Source organism: Helicoverpa zea, chromosome 16 (genome assembly GCF_022581195.2).
Source record: "Helicoverpa zea isolate HzStark_Cry1AcR chromosome 16, ilHelZeax1.1, whole genome shotgun sequence".
Taxonomy (NCBI): Eukaryota; Metazoa; Arthropoda; class Insecta; order Lepidoptera; family Noctuidae; genus Helicoverpa; species Helicoverpa zea.
The window spans coordinates 2,554,344-2,575,819 of NC_061467.1; the positions used below are offsets into that span (position 1 = coordinate 2,554,344).

The following is a 21,476-nucleotide window of genomic DNA, read 5'->3' on the forward strand; positions in this document are numbered from 1 at the left end:
CAATTTAATTTAGGCCATTTTTCTCTTACCTTGGTTATTTTCTGGGGAATACGCAAGCATTAAAAAAACACACAAAATTTGTTTATAAATAAGTATATTTAAAAATAAACAGTATAATATCTCTCGCTATCAATGTAAACACAACACGTAAGCACGAAGATTGCGCGAGTGTTGAACTTTGGCAAGCAGTCGCGTCGGGCGGCGCGGGCGCAGCCTCAGCTCACAGACAACCAGTATTTACTCAACGATATTGCATCGAACCAACAAATTATATAAGAGATGATGACAATATCATTATTTGTTCGAAAATATGAGAAACAACTTTTTTTTTACTAGGAATTAATTAAATTAACTTTATAGTTCCGAGCATTTTTAAGGAATGTATTACTATGTCTTTTTAATCTATACTAATATAATGAAGAGGAAACATTATTTGTTTCAACACTAGTGAACCCATTCAAAAAATTCTTTCACTGTTGGTCACTACACTCTTCCCGAGTAACAGTAGTTCCCAGGAGTCGCGGGTGAAACCGCTGGAAAACGGCTAGTTTTATAATCTTTTTAATTAAAACTTTTTGTGTAAATACCTGGTCGAACATAAATTATAATGTTAAATTGATTTTACAAGCCTTATTAACTGGCATAAAGCATTCTATCTAAACATAATATTTGTAAATAATAGCTGGATGTCTAAAACTAACTATAATAGTAAAGCTTATTGGAAGAATGTTACATCGGAAGACATATTACATTAATCAATATTTATAATTATGTACTACACTATAGACAATATTCGAGTAAATTAACATAAAACTATTGCGTTTACATTGGAAAACTTATCAACTCAACAACTACTATGTTATTTTAGAATAACATTTAAATGCATATTAACTTATTACTTATACACAAATAATCAAATGTTTTAAAAATAGTTGCCAATGATAACAAAATACTAAATTCAGTTTGGAAAGGTAATATGCGGCATTCGAACAATCTACTAAATATTCCTAAAGCAGTTATCTAAAAACTATGGAATTCTTGTCTAATCTACTAAGGCACAGTGGAGATTGAGCGTCGTGATCCTAGATGGCGCTATTGTCCTCATTCCTGACTTTATACATATAGATATATATCTAAATTCGAATACTATATCATTTGTAATATCGACTGCAAGCAAGCAATACCTCCTATCTGACTCCGGGTGGATTTTAAAGGGGAACAATAAAACTTAATAATATCCTTATTCCAAGGTATAATGAGATACTGAAAATCGAAGTTTTCTTTTTTTACGGATAGTATCGATTAATAAAGTTTTTTTCTTTTTATTTTGAGTATAAGGGTAGTTAATAGTAGATACGAGTTTTTTGTAACAAAAATGTCAGATAGGAGGTATTGCTTGCTTGCAGTCGATATATCACTTCATTACTTCATTTCAAAATCTTTCTGTCATAAATAACCAAATAAATTACAGTGACATGGTTACTCAGCCTTCATTAACGATGTTTGAAAATGTATGTATTGAAATATTCTTCTTTCATAGTGTACAGACGAGCTGAATGAGCCGAGCGATACTAGCGCCATCTTCACACGTGTGGCAATAACTAATATCCATCTAACTGGCAAGACTTTCATGTCTACGTTCTAAAACAATACTCAAGGGTAGATCTATATTGAAAACTCCCTCAAAAGCTTTTAAATATATGCTTTAACATATAGTTTTAAGATCCACTTTTGAGTATCATTTTAGAATTGACCAAAAACTTAAACTATATTTGAATAACTAAAAGCTTATTGATAAAATGCCTAATACGATGGCGTATGTTCTTAGGCAATGGGCATAAATTAAACAACAATATTGTGATATAAGGTACAATAAATGCATATGTCTTATGTATGAACATGATTAATACCCATTTGTCGATATATTTATATAACCTAATATAATACTTGTATAACATAGAGATATAATACATATCAGTCTCTTAGGAATAATACATAAATAGGAAGACACATTACATTATCTGGAAGACAGATTGTCTGAGATATATCCTACCCACAAAATGGGTAAAATATTATAGATGTATGTAAATATAACTATGTCATAACTATAACAATACTATCTCTAATATACTAGCTTTCGTTGTCATGGCTCTATATTCAAGTCGATTTCAAATGTTTGTAGCATTTGAATAACAGTGGTCTCGGGGACTTAAATATTCGTTTGTATAATAAGCTTATAAAAATAATGTATTTACGTATATCAATTCCGTATTCAGTCAATTCCATTCGTTCGTTCGTTAGGGAGTATTTAATTTCGTGTGCATTCAATACGCAAGCAGGACGTTACAAAGGGTTGTTCACAGTTCCTTCATGAAACTAATTTCAATGTGAAGTGATGACAAAAATGTCATATTGAAAATATTCATAATCTCATCTACAACCTTAGAACTGTACTCACATACGTATTGAATTAGCTAAAACTGGTTAATACAATACATTCAATATGAAATGGCTTCACACTTCATACATAATATTTCTTTCTGCCCTACTACTGGGGAATGATGTTTGAATTGCAAAATATTTAACTTGAAATTAAAGAATAAAATCGGGTGCATGGTGATGACCTATCACTGACAGTCCTGTCAGATGACCCAGTAACGCTCATACCATCACCACCGCTGCCTACATGCCGTTCCCCGCGTGGACCAGGAGTGTCTCTAACGAGCTTGTCACGATATACTACGTTTTGTATTGTTAGCAAGAAGACTTACATAGGCTTATGAGGCTTCGATCAGGGTGGGAGGGTGGCACGTAGTGTCGGGAGGCGGGGGCAGGGCGGCTCAATCCTGGTGTGGCAGAAGCGCCGTGAGTCGTGCGAGCGAGTGGCGCAGCAGGCGCTCGGGGTGTGCGGGCGGCGCGTAGTGCTGCGGCGCGGAGGGCGGCGGCGGCACGCGCCACGCCACCACGTGCTCGCGCCCCGTGGTCTGCGACGTGCTCAGCGCGAACAGCAGCCCGCGCTCCCACGCCGCGCGCAGCGCCGACAGCACCTGCGGAGACCGGTCACTATGTAGTATCTACATACTCCTACTGTGGGGGGGTACTGTCGTGTAGTACATACCTGTCGACCGAGTTGTGTGTCGGGCAGCAGCGAGTGTCGCGGGAAGCCCACCGCGTAGTATGGAGCGCCCGGCTCTGGGTGCTGCGGACCCTGTCGCCCTGACTGGAAGCTGTGGGACACCGCAATGTAACACGTTATAAATTGTAGGTAAAACTAAATAAATAGATGTGACAAGTAGCAATATAGGTGTAGAGAGTGACTGACTTGTATGTGACGAGTATGGAGGAGGTGGTGTGCGGGTGCTGCGGCAGCGCGGCGGGCTGCAGCGCCCAGGCCATGCTGCCGCGCGGCTGGGCGGGCGCGGGCGGCGGCGCGGCGCGGCCGTAGCGGCGGCCGCACACGAGGCACTCGATGTGCAGCGGCACGGCGGCGGCGCGCTGGCGCTCCAGCTGCGCGTTGAGGCAGTGCAGGTGCAGCAGGTGCTGGCAGTGCGCCAGCGCCACGGCCGGCGCGGCGCAGGCGTCGAGCGGCGCCATGCAGGCGGGGCACAGCGCGCCCCACTGCGGGCACGGCGCCGCGCGCACCCACACGCACACGGCGGCCGCGTCGGCGTCCACGCCTGCACAACACACGACTTCCTGCGTCACGACCGCAATGACCGCCAGCCAATGAGACGCCGGCAGTATAGCAATATCTGAGTATAGACTGAAGCGGTACGCACACGATTCCCAATTAATGTTTGTAGACACATTCATGCATTATGATTGTAAATTCACATACATTAATATTCATTAATTTAGATACATGATGTAAAGATGATGAATGAAAATGATGAACAGGTTGTAAGTTGTACGCGTGTACTGACCGACAATGGTGCCATCGTTAGCGGGCAGGTCTGGCGGCGGCGCAGGCTCGAACACGTCGTCGCTGCTGCCGCTGCAGTTCAGCAGCTCGCCTACTGACGCTTGCTGCACATACACATACTATTGTCTTTATATTACTCATTTAATTTAATAATTAATTAAGAAACCTCAGTTTCGGAAATCTCTACCCTATATCATGACAAAAACTTCCAAGGCATCAAAAATAACCTTATGTCAATCACTACACTGAATTTTATTTATTTATAAACACCTTAAACTATCTTTACAGGACTTATCCTAATACGACAGCTAAAAACCAAAATTATTTTTTTAAAGGGAAGATTACAGACGTCGAAACAGATATAGGTATTTACGAGTTTGTGTGGAACTTAATATACTGAGGTGATTTATATTTTTGTGAATTGAACTGTTTGATGATGCCACAATATCAAGAGTGCCTGACCTGCAAGCTCTCCTTGCTCTCGTGGCTGAGGTACGTGGACACGGTGTCGACGCTGTGCCGGCGGCCCGAGCGCGTGCTGCTGCACTCGGTGTCGGTGTGGCGCTGCTCCTCCGACAGCTCCTCGCTGTGCGCGCTGCTGGCCGCTGGGGGGGACTGCTTGTTGTTGTGACCTGCTCAAACAATACAATCACCAACAGAACTTCTCCCCATCATCACCAGTCTAACTGGATGTAGCCGAGTACTAGAGTTTTACAAGTTACGACTGCTATCTGACCTCCTCAACCCTATCTCCTCACACCTGAATAAAAAGTAGATTTTCATATATTGTTCTTATACTATTATTTTATCATAATCCATTCAGTAGTAATGCTAGCTTTGAAGTTTAAACTAGAAGTGTGATGTGGAAAAAACCAATACTTACCAAAAATATTCAAGTTATGCAATATCTGTCTAGCAAGGCCAGGCTTCCTGTCCCGCGGCGAGGCACTGCGGGCGCCCTGCCGCGGCATGGTGGTGCTGGCGGGCGCCGGGCCCGCTGACTGGCTCGACTGGGCCGACTGCGCGGAGTGGCTCGACTGCACGGACTGTACCGAGTGCACGCTGGAGCCCGTGTGCTGCTGCGGAATGTGAGGGCGACGACCTGGAACAACAGCTGATATGTACATGTCGGATTTATAGGCGTGTAGTTTATTTTTTTATTTTTTATTTTATTTATTTATTCTTCAACCTTATCACTAACATTACAGATATACAATCCAAAACGTTAGTGAGGCACTTATATTATTTTTTACAAAATTAAACACATTCGAAATGTTTACACAAAATAAAATTGAAAACTATAACAATAAAATAATAAAATTAAACAATAAAAACAAAAGTACTACAAGCCTAATCTACATAACATAATATAAATAAAATCATCTTTGCGAGTTCACTGAACTGGCAAGAAAAAATGTCAATACTTTTCTGGATTTCGTTAATAGTACGGATCGCTCGCGTGAGAGGCATTTTGGCCAGAAGGTTGGTCGTCTCTCCACGGAGCGGTCCAGCACACTGAGACACAAGCACTGAAGTACTCCGGGATTGTGCTCCTTTCCACGGAGTAATTTTATTAGATAATTTATAAGAGCAAACTCTCGCCTCACCTTCAACTGGTTGTACCCGACTAGGGCTGCCATCCGTCCGGGTTTGTCCTCGTTTGGAGGCCGTCCGGGGGCCGTCCGGGCGGGGTTTCTAGAAGTGTCCGGGGAAAACCCGGACACTTTTCATGTAAGGAAGCACCTCATTGAATTTAAGTGTATGGTAATAGTAAATGGGTTACAAATTAGGTATTATTTTGTTTAAAAAAAACCGTACTCGTTCAGGGAAAAAATGCGATTTAAGCCAAATGTCCGGGTTTTTTTATGTTTGTCCGGGTTTGGCGAAATTCGAGATGGCAGCCCTATACCCGACCATACCCAGCACAAACAATGTGGGGTACATAAGCGGGTACAGCGGATACACCCCGTACAGCCTCCAGTACAAGTGGCGCGTGAACTTGTTCTGCACGCGCTCCAGCATGACAGAGTACTTGGCTTCGTGTAGAGCCCATATGACACCACCATACTCCAAGTGACTCCTAACTAGTTACTGCTACTGTTACAGCCTTTTTATCGTCCCACTGCTGGGCACACGCCTCCTCTCACACGGAGAAGGATTGAGCATTAATCACCACGCTTGCTCAATGCGGGTTGGTGATTTCAGACTATAGTCCAGGTTTCCTCAAGATGTTTTCCTTCACCTTTTTATCAGCCATTGGTGTCTAAGATATACTTAGAAAGTACATACAAACTTAGAAAAGATGCATTGGTACTTGCCTGGCCTGGAATCGAACCCACACCCTCACACTCGAGAGGTTGGTTCTTTACCCACTAGGCCACCACGACTTTTTTTCCTAACTAGTGCGTCATATAATACCATTATTGTTGTTATATTCGTAAAGCCCTGCGACTGCCTAAGTACAAAGCCTAGGTTTCTATACGCCTTCTTACATATGTTAATAATATGCTCGCGAAACGTGAGCTCTGGAGTTAGATGAACCCCCAGATCACGCACCTGCGTCACTCGTGTCATGGGTGTTGCCTCTGCTTTGTACTCATAGCAGACAGGGCTTCGCGAACGTGTAAAGGATATTACCGAGCATTTGGATACATTGAAGTATAGTTTATTGTCCTGACCCCACTTCACCACTCTGTCAATGTCATCCTGGAGTCGCGTACAGTCCGACTCGTCCCTCACCTCGAGCAGCAACTTGAGGTCATCCGCGAACAATAAACATGTAGCATGTCTGACAATGCATTTGTCATCATTAATTTATGCATTTGTCATCATTAATTTATGCATTTGTCATCATTAATTTAAGAGCCCAGCTCTTGTCGATGCAGCTTCTTTCATTTACACCTATCAAGCACCAACTCCTGAACTTCCTTATACGTCAGAACCTTCACCGTATCTTTAATTTGCTTCATGTAGCTATATCTTGGACGACCCCTTCCTCTCTTTCCTTCGACGTTCCCTTCCACGATGTTTTTGATAAAATCGTCGTGACGTATAAGTATTTGTACCTAAGTATATTATTTTAATAGTATTTAAATGTCTGGTCAGGTTACAGCATTATGCTGAGCGAGAACCGTATTGCGCGTTTTAAGACACATATTTTCACTCAATTTTTTTTTTCTTTCTAATATGTTTGTATGGTTCAAGTTTTATATGCGTCCTTTACACTCGCAATGTATATTTTTTCTTTTTTTCTAAAAATTAACAGTTGTCATTTGTCAATGGTCAAATATGTATATTTTCTACCTAACCTATTTTCTTTCCTGGGTTCTTGGTCAGTAGGGTACTGGAGTGAGTGAGGTATTTATCAAAAGTGACATATCGTCACGAAGTTCAATCCTGCTGTCTGTACAATTGAGGGTATAGTACCGTCTATAGGCTGTCGTTCAGGCGGCGGCGGCGGGTGCGGCGGCGGCAGCCTCGCCCGCGGGTAGGGCGGGGTGGCGGCGCGGCGCAGCAGCGCGAGGCCGGGCCCGCGCGCCGTCATGCGCGGCAGCGACGCCACCCAGCCCTCGAACGCCGCCGACTCCGCGCCCCGCGCCCGCGCCTCCTCCAGCAGGCACTGCACCTGCACAACAAATCATACTACTTTAAAACACAAACATCCCTAAGTTCATGTTGGTTTTAATTCATCTTTCATGGTTAAAAGTGATGAAGGTCTAACCAAGGGGTAACTGGGTTGAGGAGGTCAGATAAGACAATCGCTCCTTGTAAAACACTAGCACTCAGCCACATCCGGTTAGACTGGAACTGACCCCAGCATAGTCGGGAAAACACTCAGAGGATAATGATGATGATGTAAAGTGATGAAGGTAATAAGCATCTAACTAAAGAGACATGAAGATGTCTCAATCTAGTATGGAGAATGTAAGAGTGGTACCTCCATAGGCAACGGTTCATAGTTGAGCTCTCCCCCGAGCGGCGGCGACACGAAGGGCGCCCACTCCCAGCGCAGGCCGCGGCCGGCGGGCGACGTCACGCCGTAGCACGACCGACGCACGTGACATTCTGCACTCCCACCCTCTGTACATACAAAACAAATACATTACTATTGCTTTTATTTCGTTTTTCTCATTCAATCAAAATCAATGAAAAATCGTTTATTCAAACTTGGCTGCAAGACAGCACTAGTTGAACGTCCGGAATTTACAAAATACATCCCCTAAAACACGCATGTTTTTGCTGGGATGAAGAACTAGCGAATAAAACGCCCCAGATATTACACAAAAACCCTCAAAAAAACGAATTTAGTATTAGTATCTAAAAATAAAAACCAATAAGATAATATTTTTATAAAATAATAATAAACCAAAAATTTAATCTTGAAACCTGATCAAAATCATTAAAATTCTCATTTTTAAGCTCTGCTATCGACATAATGCATAAATTATCATATTATGGGTAACATGTAGGTATCTAACAGAACAATTTCAGTTGTCCTCCAAGGTCATGTTATGGCTATTTGTGGCATACAAACTATCACATTTTACAACTTGCACACACAGTGTATAAAGATTGTAATATTAATAACTTATGTCATCATACCTGGTGTATCTAGACACTGTGTAAGTGTTCTGAGGTTCACGTAATGTCCTCTGAGTGCGGGATCAGCATCAGCGAGCACCACCCTTGTCAGTTTTTTGGCATGTGCTCGCTCCAGTGTCCGAGTGACGCCGGGAGTGTGCGGCAGCCACTGTCCATTGCACTGCCACTCCCACACCACTACACAGTGCACTGCTGACATCTTCTCTTATGACATCGGGACTGAAACACAACTTACTGTTAGTAACACTTACATATTGCCATTATCATATTATAAGTTTACTGTGCAGTGACACCTAATTCTTTATAAGCTAACATAAGGCACTGATTCACACAGATCTACAAATGTATTGAAAATACCACATAACTGTGATGTGATGATGTGAATAACTTATTGAGATAGTGTAGGTATACTGGAGGCAATAACTGGAAAAGTTATAAATTTGTAATATAGAGATAAGCCATTGTTCAAGTGGACTACTCTTCCATATTGATATGTAAACATGGCAGCCCACTTTTATAATAACATCAGATTCCACTCAATGTAAATATTGAACATTGTCGTCTAGCATATACTAGTGAACGCTGCAAGTACTCGAACCACACGGCGTGGTGTTTCTTTCCAATAGTTTATCAGAATGTTTACACTGATGCACTTATGTGTCACTTATAAAATCAACTATACAAGGTGCAAGTTTTCCGCGTAAAATAATGAAAGAGTGCTCACTGTTGTCGCTAAATCATCCAAACAATCCGTATTGGCCGACTGCTACGTGATATTTGAGTATTCGATTACATTTCCTAAAGAATAACTATAAACAACGACCACTTGCTACTGGTCATAATGTCTCCTTCCTGTGAGAAGGTAATGTTTGCAATAGCTTAAAACACATTTTTCCAAGTTTCCACTCAAATTCTTTATGCACTGAAGGGTTTTCCTCTTAAAGCGTTATTAACTAATTACTGATTAAACGAAACCAATTTTATTGAGAGTAAATTATCTGAAGTGACAGTTATGAACTGGCACTGGCACACAGCAGCATAAGCTAGGTTGCGTTCAGAAAGGGGTATATACCATCATCGAAATATGTATGGTTTCTATAATACTTAATTTAAATATAAAAATAAATTCAAGAAATATAATAATACATATAAAAAGTATTAAAGCATTTGCTGAAATCGTTAGCGAAGGATTTATCCAAAATATTGTTTGATGTATACGAGGATGTTTAATACGCAGACAAAAATATATTAAGAGCTTAAAGGACATTTCATTGCTTTGTAAGGGCCTCATTATTTTGCCGTATGTAACAATTATTCTGGCTTGTAAACATATACCCGAGCTATAATAGAAATACCACCTTTTTTATATTTCTATTCTTATAAATTAGGTCATACATTTAGGGGCCGCCATTTTAATGACATTTGTTTTGTTGTTTGACAATTGATGAATTGACATTGACAGTCAGTACACTATAGACAGGCATTGTCTGCGTGCATCGCGGTCTGCGTCTGTTATTTTCCTATCAGTTTTGTTTTATGTGATAAAAATTGCTTTTATACCGTAGAAATTGTTACAACAAGTTACTAAAATGTCCTACAATAAACAACGTAAGTAGTATATGAGCAATTTGTAAATGTGGAATTAGGTTTTTGTTTATCAGGCATCGTCAGGTAGAATAGCATTTTGTGCGCTCTTTGCTTTGCCATTGATATTGCATGCGTATCGAAAAGTATAAGTTGACTAATCATTGAAATGATTAATTTAGATATTGAGCGTTATTATGTAGTCGGAGAATATTCGATAGTTATAGGTCATGCGCGGTATCGACTGACGTATTGATTGGGCCGGCTGTTGCGTGCGCCGCGGCTGCACTTTATGTTGTTGTTATTCTGTGATTGACGGACTCTGCTATCTGTTGCTACCTGGATCAGCAGTAGATATGAAAAGTACGCATACAACATGGAATATAAAAAATAATTTGTTTGTGTATTGTATTATTTGCTGTTTCAGCATTTTAGAGACAATGTATGTTAAATGAACAGTACCTACAAAAAAGTGCATATTCAGTGAAAGCAAGATCTAATAAGTGTAGTCTAATATGTGTAATGTTAATACTCAATTCTTTGTTTTAGCATTGCACATGTTAAACAGAGTAATTTTTTTTTAAACAGGAACAATATGGACCTGGTATGCAACAGTTACCTAATTAATATAACTGATTGCTACAGTTTGGTGAATGTTTTCATCCAAGTAACATGGCTTTCAATGATATTGTACTGTTACTTGCATTTCATTATGCTATAAAAAAACTGGCCAAGTGTGAGTCGGACTCGCGCACGATGGGTTCTGTACCATTATTTATAAAATGAGTAAATCACGTTTGTTGTATTTATTTTATTCCAGTTTCCAGTATTTGTTGTTATAGCAGCAACAGAAATACATCATCTGTAAAAATTTCAACTCTAACTATCACGGTTTATGAGATACAGCCTAGTGACAGACAGACGGACGGACAGAGGAGCGAAAACAATAGGGTCCCGTTTTGCCCTCTGGGTATGGAACCCTAAAGAAGCCAGAGAATCTGTTAATTTAATTTGTAGGCATTTTACAAAGAATTCACCCACCTCGTCAGCATTTCATGTGAACTACTCTTAAATTGTTGGTTGTTGTTGACAGATAACACAAGATTCGCGGGGCGGTACAACACGCCTGGACAATTTGTACCTGCAGCTGAGGTAAACTTATTATCAATGTGTACTACGTACAAAGTTCTAAGAGTTTACATTTAAAATCTGTGTTGCTCTAACATTTTCAAAAATGTGAAACCTCCTGCCTTGCTAGATTAACAATTTAATCTGATACACATAAGACTGCCTAGTTTTGATCTTACTTTAAAAAGTGTGTATGTGCTGTTTATTAAATTAATATTATTTGAAAGTTATAAATTCAGTCAATACATATGAAACATCAATAAATACAAAGTTCTCTGTAATTGGATATCTCCAAAAATAATCATGATATTGAAGCTAACAAGAATTTTGCACAGTATTAAAACTATCTACGGAATGTGTGAATTAAGAATGTCAGTAGCTTTTAATGTTTTACCATATTAAACTATTTCCAGGTAAGCAAATCAATATAATATATTAATCTTATTCCAATACATGGCATGTAACGCCTGTACATGCATTGACAGCCTTCAATAGTCACTTACACTAATCCACTGATTGCTATCTTCACCACTGGAGCAACAAGGAAGAAGAACAAGAATGAACTAATTATTAAATAATGTATGTTAAATTGTGATGTCTTTTACCACAGTGGTTTGGCGAGCCCCGGAAGCGCTGGTACTGGCCACACAAAGTCTTCAGCTACCCTCTGACTGGGCTCAAGTCCTGCACATCTCTGAACATCCTATGAGATGAGACGCAGTGCACACACTTGCTTACTGTCTCTTACGATGTTTAGTAGCTGGACGTCGACATACCAAGGCTTGCACAATTACTATTTAACCTGCCTGTGGTGTGATGTTCCTGAGATGTCGACGCGAGACTCTCAGAGGGTAGCTCGGTGGTTTGAGAAAGCAGTATGGTCACGAAGAGTACAATTCGTGAACATACGGTATTCTCTAGACTTAAGTAGACATAAGCTGCTCCAGATTTCTAACATGTGACAACCCTCTGAAATTGTAACTAAAAATTCCTTGATGCGATAATGCTATAGGGTTTCCAATTGGACATACACTGAGGTTGCAATTTTACTGGGTGACAGACATGATAGGAATATGGATGTTGATGGGTGATGTGGAACCACCATCACTGCCTATGAGATGATGGAAAAATGAGTTATTCCTGAAAATGCCATATCTTCTACAATTTTACGTTTGCTCCTCAAAATCTGCCCCTGCAATTTCCTCATTATTTTCCTTTCAACGCAAATTTCCTTATTGACAAACTATTCTTCAACAGTAAGCTGTATCCCAATCCCGTGTATCCCGTATTTAGTTTGTCGCGAGTGCACGTGTGTCTGTGTGAGTGAATGGTGGAGCGCATCTCCCACTGGGCTGAATGACGCCAGCCGCTGGCGGGCGCGGCGCGGGCGGCGGGGGGCGGCCGGCCGGCGCATGATAAGCTCTCTGACTCTGTGAGTACGCACGCTACATTATGTTTCTGCGCTGAATACTGAACACTGGCTCTACTCTGCAACATGCGTCATCACTCATCACCCTCTCAGTTCCTGAGCCAAGAATTTCCAATATGCCTCAGCATATTTTATATGTATTGCGGATGGGAACCGGTGCATAAGCGCTTTGGGTTCTATAAGTTGGTTTAATTGAATTGTTATGTGGGTTGTGGAGTGTAGTTCGACAAAGATCTGTATTTGACAAGGTTCATACTGTGTGTGCAGACATTCGGGCCTCGCAAGCAGCAGCAGCAGCAGAACCTGCAACCAGTGCAGGTCAGCCAGATGACTAATGTAATTATCTAGCCATTTCTTTCCAACAATTTGTGAAGTATTCAAGATACAGTAATGATTTGTAAGTAATGCACTGTAATGTTTACTCTTCTCAGAATCAGCCTCAGCCGCAGAATAAGAACGAGGAGGTGAAGATGGACACCGACAACACAGCGATGGCCAAGGACAACGAGGACAGCGGCCCCGTGCGCCCGCACTGGATGAAGAGCAAGCTGCCTGGAGGTAACAAGGATTTATCCAAGCCAACACAATCTTACTTGCAATTCCATGTTTGTATTGAAGGTGCAGGTTAATCCAGAATAACTACACTATGCTTGACATTGCTGATTACGATCGTCATTGAAATATGTTGATCAATATTGTCGATATTCTGCGCAGTGAAGAAAGTGAGCAACAAGGAGCGTCGGCGTCGACAGAATGAGAACCTGCGGCGCCTGCTGACGCCCAAGAACGCGCTCATGGTGCTCAACGAGATGATGCCCAACGAACAGGTCGCTAATGTAAGTCGACTCTATCCTTAACATATAGAACTGAAAATACTCGCGTTGTAATTAGTATAGTTGTTAGTATTTGCTTGTAGTAGGTATACCTCAGATTTCAACAATACTCACTAGGTTTATTATTTGGCAGCAATTCAAAGTGGAGCCGTCTGCCACGAACCAGTACTACAAGACTCCAAATGCGCACAACTTCTGTGCAGACCTCACTATAGACGGCAACAACTACAAAGGATATGGTAAGTTTACCTACCATGAAAAGTAATTATTTTATGTATGTACACATTCGTAAGGGACAAGTGTACATGAGTAGTTGTGCAGGTGACAACAAGCTGATGGCGCGCAACGCGGCGGCCGAGCAGGCCATACGAGACCTCATCATCAAGAAGATGAACAAAGTCATCAACAGTGATGGCGGTGAGTGCCTTTGTACCCATTATCTTTCTCTACTTGTATGTATGTATGCATTTGTAACTACATTATGTCTTCTATGATATTTATATTTTCTTGATATGTTATTAGTATTGTATGTAGTGTACATATTTATATAGTTATATATATACATATATATTATTATTCACTAGCTTTTGCCCGCGACTTCGTTCGCGTGGAATAGTGACTTCCGGCAAATTTTTGATTTGACCAATAGATGGCGCTATATGTCCGGAATAAATTTTATTTTTTATTTTTATTTTTTGTAATAAAAACTATCCTATGTCCTTTCTCAAGTTTCAAACTATGTCTGTACCAAATTTCACACAAATCGGTTCAGTAGTTTAGGCGTGAAGAAAAGACAGACAGACAGACAGACAGAGTTACTTTCGCATTTATAATATTAGTTAAGATTTATTTATGTATTGTAATAAGTACATGTAGGTTTATGTTTCATACTAGTTTTTAACCCCCGACGCAAAAACGACGGGGTGTTATAAGTTTGACGTGTCTGTGTGTGTGTGTGTGTGTGTGTGTGTGTGTGTGTGTGTGTGTGTGTGTGTGTGTGTGTGTGTGTATGTGGCATCGTAGCTCCCAAACGGATGATCCGATTGTAATGCGGTTTTTTTTGTTTGAAAGGAATGTCATTCGGGAGTGTTCTTAGCTATGTTTGGTGGAAATCGGTTCAGGTCTTCAAGGTCATCAGCTCGTTTGTTAGGTGTGATAGGAATGTTACACGCTCAGTTTACTTGCAAGCATATGTGGGATCTGAAATTTGAAATACTAATGTCTTCTGGAACCACTGAGCTGGTCTGCTGTTAGGACACGAAGATAGGAGACGTAACCCTGAACTGCCGTTTAGTAAACCCATCGAGTTTGGGCTCGTTGAATTTGTCTTGACGAGTTCTCTTCATGTTTCTGATTGACGAGAACCTGATGCTGGAAATGGGATGTGGCGGATGAAACCCTGGAATGCCGGAATGAAACGGATAAACCGATTTATATTTTTGCTGAAAATCTAGAATGACCAAAGGTTAATCTTTGTTGTTTCGCAATCTGTGCAATTCTCCCAGAGCTGGTTTGTCATGAGGATTGTTAAACAGCTTCTTTTGGCCGAGATCGCATATAGCGACCCCATCTTAAAATAACAGAAATTAAATGAAAGAAGGAAAAATTAAGGAGCTCCTTCAAAAAGCATGAAATAAAATTAAATTATAAATTTAAAAAAACCCCCGACCCAAAAAAAAGCACGCAATTATTATGACAAAAGGTTAAAAACGCTAAACCCTATAAAAAGCAAAAAATAACTTTTAACACTACGTAAGTACCAACTAAAGCATGTCAGACTAAACTAAATTTTGACGTGTCGGGGGACCGCTTTTTACCTTTAAAAATACTTACATAAATCAAATGATACCTACTTAATTACAACATTCGTATAAAAAAAAAACACGTATCTAAACAAAATTGTATAAAAAGTTATAAGAAGTATATGTAATGTAGTAGTATATAATTACTTCTAACGTTAGGCTAATAAATTAGAGCGGTCCCCCGACACGACAAAATTTAGTTTAGTCTGACATGCTTTAGTTGGTACTTACGTAGTGTTAAAAGTTATTTTTTGCTTTTTATAGGGTTTAGCGTTTTTAACCTTTTGTCATAATAATTGTTCGGATTTGTTTGCACCTACCAACGCTTTCTCTCCGCCACCCAAAGGTATACTGGTAGAGAACGCCTAAGGTGTTATGTCCGCCATTGTACTATACGTGCAAGAAGTCTATACTAATATTATAAAGAGGAAAACTTTGTTTGTTTGTTTGGTTGTAATGAATAGGCTCAAAAACTACTGGACCGTTTTTTAAAATTCTTTCACCATTCGAAAGCTACATTATCCACGAGTAATATAGGCTATAATTTATCCCGGTACGGGCAGTAGTTACCACGGGACGCGGGTGAAACCGCGGGAAAACGGCTAGTATTAAATAAATAAATAAATGTCTTTTACTTTCGTTTACTTTTTTATCATCGTGGAAAAGCAGCCCAAAGTTTTGTTTGAAACAGTACATCTGGACATAAGGGAATTTTTAACCAGCTGGAATAAACTTCATAATGAAGCAAGGGAATAGCTGGAAACAGCAAGTACCCAGCAAGTACACTTACGATGTGGTGTATCAACCGTGGGCGGCTTGTACTAGAGTGTCCCGTGCAGGTCAGTCGCTGAACGCGAGCGAGGCGGGCTCGGCGTCGGGCGAGTGCGACGACGAGGCGCTGCCCATGATCCAGCTCGCCAGCTTCGCGCTGCACAAGCTCTTCACCGAGTGGGAGTACGAGGGCCACAAGGTGCCGCAGCTCAAGCCGTCCGCGCTCTCGGTACGTACCTCTACAGCAGCACACGATTCACTTTACAGTTGGTATGGACTGGTTGTTGATGTTGTTTGTGGCGCTTGTTCGGCAGACGTCGGAGAGCGTGGAGCCGGCCGGCAAGAAGGCGAAGGAGCTGCCGCTGAACGCGGCGCACATGCACCCCTGCATGCTGCTCACCTACATGCGGCCGCACCTCGAGTACCGCGAGCTGGCCGCCGACGGCGACCGCCCGCAGAACATGCTCTTCACCATGGGCGTCGATGTCGACAACGCGACCTACATCGGCAAAGGTCAGTTCATTGCTTGTCGCCCACCGCCAGAAGCACTTGTGACAACTTCAGTAAAACTAAAAAAAATAGCAATTCTTGAGATACCAAAAATTACAAGATTATGTAAGAAATGGTTATTATATTCCCATCGCAGCTTCCAACAAGAAGGAGGCTCGTAAGCTTGCGGCGAAGGCGGCGTGCCAGGCACTGTTCAACGTACAGTTCGCGCCCAACGCCGCCGCCAACACCCCCCTCCCCGCGCAGTAGCGCGGCCTCGCCCGCGGGCCCTGCCGGCCGCCCGGGCCCCGCGCCGGGCCCCGCCCCCGGGCCCCACCGCCGCGCTCCGCGGCCCGCCGGCGTCGCCCCGCGCCCCGCCTGCTCCGGCGCTGGTACCAGCTGCTGTCCGCGTCGTTACTGCGGCGCCGACACCTCAAGCGACTACAGACATGTCTTAAGCGCACACGCACCATGTCCGCTCCACAGCTCACTACTCTACCTCCATCGACAACCGCTGTTCCCCAAACGCCGACAGGAACTCCTCCGACCACGCGGCACAGTACACCCGCTCGTCACTCCGCGTCTCCGCACAGTCCTGAACCGCAGGATCAAACGATAACCATCCATTCAACGCCTTCGCGGCACTCCAGCAATCCCTCCACGCGGCATGCGTCGCCTCTGAGTCCCACCACACCCAGGCAGAGTCCCCCGAGCACGCGTTCCACATCCTCCGAGAGTTCCACGTCGTCCGATAGAAGTCGCTCGCCTATTCGCCGCTCCGCATCCACTCGCCGCTCCGCAGCCACTCGCCGCTCCACATGCACAAGCAGCTCCACATCCACGCGTAAGTCTACGCCCCGACGTAGTTCCACATCCGTCCAGAGCGTAACCCCGCCTGCACGGAGCCCCGCGCCCGTACTGACTCTCTCATCCACACGCAGCTCCTCACCCACACTCAGTCTCTCACTGTCACATATTCCCCTGCCCACGCGGAGTCACTCGCTCACCCGGAGTCACTCGCCCACCCGGAGTCACTCGCCCACCCGGAGCCACACGACCACCCGGAGCCACCCGACCACCCGGAGCCACTCGCCCTCCCCGAGCCACTCGCCCACCCGGAGCCACACGACCACCCGGAGCCACCCGACCACCCGGAGCCACTCGCCCACCCGGAGTCACTCGCTCACACGGAGCCACACGTCCAGTCGGCAATCTGCACACAGGCTTAGACGCCTGTCAACTCCCTCGTCCCTCACTCGGCGTTCTGAATCTACGCAGCGTCGCACACCAAGTTCTACAGCAACTCGACAGCTTACACCCGGCCCAGATGGTTCCCCAGCTCCACACTCCGCCACCACGCAATGTCCCACACCCATTGCAGCAACGCAACAAGCTTCTTCTAGAGGACATTCGTCCACATCGCAACACCCCGCAGCGGGCAGGCCCAGCACGCCGGCGCGAGGCCTGGCGTCGCCGTGCTCGGCGCCGAGCCGCCGCCCGCACACCCCCGCAGTGCGGCCCTCGCGCCTGTCGCATGCGGACATCGCCTCGCTGCCCACCCGGCTCTCACCCACTCACGTGGGGCGTTCCTCGACTCATCCAAGAGTTTCACTTACGACTAATCGGCAAAACTCGTCTCATCAGGAATGTATGTCTAATAACCAGAACCGTACAACACATAACGATGCTAGGAACACCGAACCCAACTTGCCGCGGCTTGATATCTCGGCACTTCCCAATGTATCAAATACAGCGCGGGAGCTTTCGCCCACTCAAGAGGATCCACCGCCCAATTATCGGGATATTTCGCCAAGTCTGTTTGAATTTTCAGTGACACACTCTTCTTCAAGATCAGTGTCGAGATCTTTGGATTCTCCCGTGTCCCCTCACGCGGCTGAGCCCCTGGACCCGCACACCCGCACGGACGTGATGCGTCAGCACGTGTCCACGATGCGCCGCCAGTACCGGGAGCTGCGGGTGCTCGCTCGCTCCTATCGAATGCTGAAGCGACAACAGATACACGCTAATGACGACCCACACTCGTATTTGCCACCGGCGCTTGAACAATCGATTTTGCCAAGCTCACAATGTAGGGCTCCAGAAAATTACTCAATTCTAGCAGACTTTCCTAGCAACCTTATGGAAGGTCAATTGCCCCCGACAGAAGCTCCTGTTATGGAAGTAGACCCTGATTCAGCATCTGTAGATCCTCCTTTATTGGCGACGAATATAAATGGAATGTCATATCAGCCGCAGCAAATGCCGCTAGATCCTGCCAGTGCGCCTTCCACTGCGCCTCCCACTGCGCCACCCAGTGCGCGTCCCACTGCGCGTCCCACTGCGTTTCCCACTGCGCCTCCCACTGCGTTTCCCACTGCGCCTTCCACTACGTTTCCCACTGCGCCTCCCACTGCGCCTCCTTCTGTGCGTCCACCTCCGCCGCCCCCTCCGCCTCCTCCTCCGCCTCCCCCTACGCCTCCCGCTGTGCCACAAGCGTCAGGAGACCGTCCGCCGGGACAACAGCCGACAACCTCAAGCCAGCCGCCTGGTAAAGACGCGCCGACGCAGCCACCCCCCGCCTCCGCCTCCGCACCGACAGAGAATCGCCTCATTCGGATGGAGCCTGTTGCTTGTCTGATAGACGCAAACGCTTTGTATTTAGACTCACAATTATTTGCAAATGACGGAATTCCTGTGATAGATGCAGAATCATTATTCCCTTCAATTACACCAGAGGAGCTTCACTCTTTCTTAAGTCGGTCTTTAGCAAGCGATCCACATCATTTGCCGTTAGACTTCTACCTCATGCAGCCCCCGCCGTCTAGCGAACAACGACCGTCGTACCCGCCGTCTGTACGCGTTCGGGTCCCAGAACTTGACCTCCCACCGCGATACGACGAGCTTCCTCCGCAGTACACCGAACATCCGCCTCAGCCTGCTCCGCCTCCTCAGCAGTCCACACTCCAACCCCGGCAACCCATACGTCCGAACCAGCCAAACCCGTCCAGGCCGCCGGCCCAAAATCGAGCAGCCGCGCCACCACAACCAGTTCCACGTATGCAAAACTATTCCAGCCGACCGCGCATGCCTTCATATCAGCAGGCTATGCAACAAAGTCAATCTCAAACTCAACATACTGTACCAAGGGATCAGGATCCTACACTCCAAGCTGAAGGCCAACACTTGTTATCACAAGGCCAACAACTATTGTCACAAGGCCAGCGGCAGGGTCAAAATCCCGTATCACAAGGGCAACAAAATTTCCCACTAAGTCAGCAATTCATGCCACAAGGTCAGCAGCCTATCCCACGAGGTCAGCAACCCATAACACAAGGTTCACAACCCATGCCGCAAGGACAGCATCCAATGACACAACGGCAGCTCCCACTGCCGCAAGGGCGTCAACCCATGCAGCAGGGTTGTCAACCCATGCAGCAAGCTTGTCAAGCCATGCAGCAAGGTTGTCAACTCATGCAGCAAGGACAGCATCCTATGACACAAGGGCAGCTCCCACTACCGCAAGGGCGTCAATCCATGCAGCAGGGTTGTCAAGCCATGCAGCAAGCTTGTCAACCCATGCAGCAAGAGCAGCATCCTGTCCCTCAACATCGGGTTCCCCTGTGGCAAGGGCAGCAAGCCATACGGCAAAACCAATATCCTAGCTCATCAGGGCAGATACCCATTTCGCAAGTGCAGCACTCGGTATCTCAAAGTCAGCAACCCATGCCGCAAGGACAGCATTCTGTTCCACCTTATCAGCCATCCATGTCGCAAAGGCAGCATACGGCTCCACAAGCTCTTCCAGCCTTCTCACGGGGCCAGGATCCTATCTCACAATCTCTTCCTTTTATGCAACAGTGTGCTAGGCCGCAAAGCCAACATCCTATGTCACAAGCGCTACATCCTTTTTCAAACGAGCAGCAGTACATGTCGCAAAGGCAGCCACTCATACAGCAAAGCCAGCAACAATATCAGCAGGCAATGTCGCAAAGCCACCCAGCGGCGCAGCAGACGTGCTGGCACGACGCGGCGGCGCTGCGGCGCGTGGCGGGCGCGCGGCGGCGGCAGTTCGTGCGGCTGCTGCGGCGGTTCCGCGCGGAGCTGCTGTCGCTGCGGTCGCGCGGCACGGCGGCGCTGCGCGCGCACTACGTGCCGTTCGACGCGCACTTCATGCCGACGCTGCGGCGCTTCACGGCGCTGCTGCAGCAGTTCCGCGCCGCGCCGCCGCCGCGCGACGTGCGGCGCCCGCGCGGCACCCGCGAGCGCTACGTCAGCTTCGACGCGCTCGAGTCCTGCATACTCGACAACATCGACGACTTCCTGCGAGAGTACGAGGCCGGGGCCGAAGTGCCCATCTAACACGTACCTCTTTCATCGACATCGGTTATTTTTTGCTTTAAAAACACAACTTTCTTTTTTTTTATTATTTACTGGGTTTGGCAAATTATTTTATTTTTAATGCAATGTTTACAACGATAAGCAGAAGTTATTCTATATCGTATCGACACAGGTTAGGTATACGCCTAGCCCTCGCGTTGCCAAACTGAATGACGCGTGCCTTTATCCTGGCATTGAATTTACGAAACATTTAACCCAAGGTATTGTTACCTTTTACCTGTATACTAATCAACCATTTCAAACATGTATCTCAATTTATATTTTATCATTTGATATTGTAAACGTAGTGTAGCTCTATGATAATAAGCGTATTTTTCAATGTTAAGTAATCCTTTAGTTAAGTAAACAATGTAACTTTCTGTCGACTAATGATATGTTATCTATATTAAAATAACTGTAGCCTTGTGTAATACATGGACATCTCAACTAAAACTTTGTTTTATTTAATGTCAGTTTCTGGTCTCGACGAATTGTAGGTACCTACTTTATGCATGAAGAAGTTGGGAATACTGAATGAA

At 44.7% G+C, this 21,476-nt stretch overlaps 3 protein-coding genes across 7 annotated transcripts; 2 read left to right on the top strand and 1 right to left on the bottom strand.

The window, feature by feature from the left end:
• Positions 1-77: 77 nt before the first annotated feature.
• On the bottom strand, positions 78-9,550 carry LOC124637632 (protein deltex). The gene is made up of 10 exons (XM_047174231.1): positions 9,249-9,550; positions 8,525-8,743; positions 7,860-8,002; positions 7,349-7,547; positions 4,806-5,024; positions 4,385-4,554; positions 3,924-4,026; positions 3,323-3,677; positions 3,119-3,227; positions 78-3,047 (listed from the first exon to the last, which is right to left on the bottom strand). Exons 2-10 carry the CDS (start codon positions 8,721-8,723, stop codon positions 2,841-2,843), a joined length of 1,704 nt encoding a protein of 567 aa, XP_047030187.1. The 5' UTR covers positions 8,724-8,743; positions 9,249-9,550; the 3' UTR covers positions 78-2,840.
• Positions 9,551-9,986: 436 nt separating this feature from the next.
• On the top strand, positions 9,987-16,897 carry LOC124637381 (double-stranded RNA-specific editase 1-like). 5 transcript variants are annotated; one of them, XM_047173799.1, is made up of 11 exons: positions 9,987-10,132; positions 11,202-11,260; positions 12,603-12,668; positions 12,933-13,001; positions 13,097-13,223; positions 13,380-13,501; positions 13,632-13,737; positions 13,820-13,915; positions 16,140-16,300; positions 16,386-16,584; positions 16,718-16,897. In XM_047173799.1, exons 1-11 carry the CDS (start codon positions 10,114-10,116, stop codon positions 16,828-16,830), a joined length of 1,137 nt encoding a protein of 378 aa, XP_047029755.1. In that variant the 5' UTR covers positions 9,987-10,113; the 3' UTR covers positions 16,831-16,897. The 5 variants fall into 5 exon arrangements, with proteins under 5 accessions (XP_047029755.1, XP_047029757.1, XP_047029756.1 ...); XM_047173800.1 differs by lacking the exon at positions 9,987-10,132 and adding an exon at positions 10,450-10,471; XM_047173801.1 differs by lacking the exon at positions 12,603-12,668.
• LOC124637380 (mucin-5AC-like) lies at positions 16,898-21,390 on the top strand. Its single transcript, XM_047173798.1, has one exon. It carries the CDS (start codon positions 17,032-17,034, stop codon positions 20,917-20,919), a length of 3,888 nt encoding a protein of 1,295 aa, XP_047029754.1. The 5' UTR covers positions 16,898-17,031; the 3' UTR covers positions 20,920-21,390.
• Positions 21,391-21,476: the final 86 nt, after the last annotated feature.

Coding starts and splice junctions, on each gene's coding strand:
- LOC124637632 (XM_047174231.1), bottom strand. CDS start 8,723: ATGTCAGCAGTGCACTGTGTAGTGGTGTGGGAGTGGCAGTGCAATGGA. Junction 3,678..3,923: donor TAACGATGGCACCATTGTCG/GTCAGTACACGC, acceptor TGTGTTGTGCAG/GCGTGGACGCCGACGCGGCC. Junction 3,228..3,322: donor TCCATACTCGTCACATACAA/GTCAGTCACTCT, acceptor GGTGTCCCACAG/CTTCCAGTCAGGGCGACAGG.
- LOC124637381 (XM_047173799.1), top strand. Junction 13,502..13,631: donor CCAACGAACAGGTCGCTAAT/GTAAGTCGACTC, acceptor ATTATTTGGCAG/CAATTCAAAGTGGAGCCGTC. Junction 16,585..16,717: donor CGCGACCTACATCGGCAAAG/GTCAGTTCATTG, acceptor TTCCCATCGCAG/CTTCCAACAAGAAGGAGGCT.
- LOC124637380 (XM_047173798.1), top strand. CDS start 17,032: ATGTCCGCTCCACAGCTCACTACTCTACCTCCATCGACAACCGCTGTT.